We start from the raw sequence: 3428 nt of genomic DNA, 5'->3' as shown, positions 1-3428 counted from the left end.
TTGTCAAGTTTGTCGCATTCCATGTTCGGGTACCCCCTTCCCGTCTTGGTGTTCCAACTTGTATGCCTCGTTGCCGACCACTTCTTTCACTCTGTGTGGACCTTCCCAGTAAGCCACCGGCTTCCCTTCCCCAGGGGTGGGGAGTCCTACGTTGTTGCGTCATAACACCAGGTCGTCTCACTCAAATCTCCTTCTTAGCACTTTAGCATTGTAGCGAAGTGCCACTCTTTGCTTCAGTGCCGTTTCCGACATGTGTGCCATTTACCTGGTCTTATCAACCAGGTCTTTCTCTACAGCTTCCTCTACTCCACCCAGGAATAGTCGTAGACTTGGCTCCCCGTAGGTAAGTCAGAAAGGCGTTTCACCGGTGGAGGATTGAGGTGTTGTTCTATACGACCATAGGACCCATGGTAGTTCGTTTGCCCACGCTCCCTTCCTCTGTCGAGTCACTTTTTCAAGCCCTGGAGGATGACTTTGTTTGCGGCTTTGACTTGGCCATTGGTCTGGGGATGCTCTATCGACGAGAACCTTTGTTTTACTCCTAAGCCGGCGAGGAACTCCTTAAATTTCTTGTCCACAAACTGTCCCGTTGTCCGATATCACAGACTCTGGGATTCTGAACCTGGAAATTATCTGTCCCTATACAAACTTAAGGCAGTTAGCTGACGAGATGCTAGCCAATAGTTTTGCTTCAATCCACTTTGTGTAGTAATCAATGGCCATAATCGGTATTTGACCTGTCCAAGGCCAACTGGGAAAGGACCCAGGAGGTCGATCCCCCATTAGCTGAAAGGCCGAGATGCCATTAGTAAACTGAGCTCAGATGCCGGTGCCTTGTGGAAGTTAGCATTTTCCTGGCACTTCTTGCATCTCATGACAAATTCTTGGGAGTCTGCCATCATCGTGGGCCAAAAGTAACCAGCTCTAACGAGCTTCCGAGCCAAAGCCTTCCCCCTAATGTGATGGCCGCAACAACCCTCGTGGACCTCCCTAAAGACGTAGTCCGTCTGATCGGGTCGTAGGCACTTCAACAGGGGTTTATTCAGTCCTCTTTTGAACAGCTGGCCTTGCACTATTGCATACTTGGCCGCCTCCCTTCTCAACGCCTTCACCTCCTTGTGGTCGTTAGGGAGCTTGCCACTTTCCAAGAAGTCGATGATTGGATCAATCCATGAGGGATCGACGTCTGCTCGGGTTGTGCACAGGGTGACTGTTGGTTCTTTCACCAAGCCTTGAATTAAGGAACGGTTTCCCGTTCCTGGTTTTGTGTTGGCTAGTTTGGATAAGAGGTCGGCTTGAGTGTTCCTCTCACTTAGGACATGCTGTACCACGACCTCTTCGAAGTCCTTTCTCAAGCCCTTTACCTTTTCCAGGTATTTTTTTTTCAGAGGGTCATTGGCTTGATACATTCTGTTGACCTGGGAGGTGACGACCTGAGAGTCGCTATTCACCTCTACCCTTGCTACCCCACTTCTTTTGACAATAGTAGGCCGCCAATAAGGGTCTCGTATTCTGCCTTGTTGTTGGAGACCGGGAACTCAAACTTGATGGATTGTTCGTACACTATCCCTGACGGGCTCTCGGGGATTATCCCTCCTCCTCCAAACGTTTGGTTGGAGGCTTCGTTAACGTGGAGCTTCCACCATGTGCCCGGGGCTTCGTGAGGGTCTCCCGCGACCTCCACGAGGAAGTCGGCCATGGCCTGGGCCTTGGTCGCATGTTTGGGCTCGTACTGCAGGTCGTACTGAGATAGCTCGATTACCCAGGTCATCATCCGTCCTGCTAGGTCGGGCTTTTGCAGGAATTGACGTATTGCTTGATCCGTTCTGATGACGATACGATGACTTTGGAAGTACTGTCGTAGCCTTCTAGATGAGGTTAATAGCGCATACGCTAACTTTTCCAACTTACAGTATCTCAGCTCCGCTCCTTGAAGTGCTTTGCTAACAAAATATATCGGTTGTTGGGTCCTCCCTTCTTCCCGTATCAAGATGGCCGCCAAGGCTTTGTCGGTTACGTCCAAGTACAGATACAGTATTTCAGAGTCTTTGGGTTTCTCGAGAACCGGGGGTGCCGATAGTATTCTTTTAAAATGGTGGAATGCCTCCTCAAATGCTGGGGTTCATTTGAATGCAATCCCTTTTTTCATCAAGTTGAAGAATGGGAGTGCCTTTGCTGCCAACGTGCCGAGGAAATGTGATAGGGCAGTAAGCCTTTCGGCTAACCTTTGTAGGTCTTTGACGCATCCCGGGCTCTTTATTTGCAGGATTGCTTCACACTTTTCAGAGTTAGCCTCTACTCCTCTCTGAGTTATCATGAATCCCAGGAACTTTTTAGCCTCCACAGAAAAGGCACACTTGAGAGGGTTAAGTCTCATGTTGTGTCTCCGGAGGGACACAAACACAGTCTCCAGATCACTGAAGAGGTCTTCTGGCTGGGTGGTCTTCACCAGGATGTCGTCTACATAGACTTCTACTGTCCTTCCGATAAGGTTTCTAAAAACCTTATTCATCAGCCTTTGATAAGTATCTCCTACGTTTTTTAGTCCAAACAGCATCACCTTATAGCAGTATGTACCCCCTGGCGTTATGAACGCCGTTTTCTCCTCGTCTGGCCGGTGCATCGGAATCTGTTTGTAGCCAGAGTATGCGTCCATGAAACTCAGAAACCGATACCCTGTAGCTGCGTCCACTAGAGTGTCAATGTTAGGAAGGGGGAAGGAATCCTTAGGGCTTGCCTTGTTGAGATCGGAATAGTCTACACACATCCTCGACTTCCCATTGGCTTTCTTGACCAGGACTACATTTGATAGCCAGGTCGAGTAGTCCATTTCTCGGATGAACCCCGCTTCTAGCAAGCTGGCCATTTGCCTGGCCACCTCGTTAGCTCTCTTTTGGGACATCTTTCTTCTTCTCTGTGCCACTGGTTTAGCCTTTGCCTTCACAGCCAGGTGGTGTGACATGAACTGAGGGTTAATCCCCGGTATGTCGGTTGGGGTCTAGGCGAACAGATCGCCATTTGCTCGAATCATCTCCACCAATGGCTTTTTCAAGTTCTGGGGGAGGTTTCAGCTCACAAAGGTGAACTTGTCTTCTGAGTCACCCACCCTGAACTTTTTGAGGTCTCCTTCAGGTTCCGGTCTCGGCTTGTCGTCGACCCTAGCATCTAGATCAGCTAGGAAAACCCCAGATGCATCCTTTGACTTCTTCCTTAGGAAGAGGCTGGCATTGTCGCACGCGACCGCCGTTTCGAAATCTCCCCTGATGGATCCCACTAACCCATCGTCAGTCACAAACTTCATCATCAATAACTTGGTACATATTACCGCTCTGAACTCATTGATTGTTTTCCTTCCCAAGATAAGGTTGTAAGCCTTGGAGTCTCTTAGAACAATGAACTCCGCCATTAACGACCTCTTTCCTTGACAT

The 3428-nt window shown here is 49.3% G+C and overlaps 1 protein-coding gene across 1 annotated transcript; it reads right to left on the bottom strand.

Moving 5' to 3' along the window:
* Window positions 1-782: 782 nt before the first annotated feature.
* Window positions 783-1409, bottom strand: LOC140176147 (uncharacterized). Its single transcript, XM_072206035.1, has one exon. It carries the CDS (start codon window positions 1407-1409, stop codon window positions 783-785), a length of 627 nt encoding a protein of 208 aa, XP_072062136.1.
* Between the last annotated feature and the right edge of the window lie 2019 nt (window positions 1410-3428).

This window comes from Arachis hypogaea, chromosome 11 (genome assembly GCF_003086295.3).
Source record: "Arachis hypogaea cultivar Tifrunner chromosome 11, arahy.Tifrunner.gnm2.J5K5, whole genome shotgun sequence".
NCBI lineage: Eukaryota > Viridiplantae > Streptophyta > Magnoliopsida > Fabales > Fabaceae > Arachis > Arachis hypogaea.
Note: the sequence above shows the minus strand (reverse complement) of the source record. Positions and strands in the feature narration are given on the sequence as shown.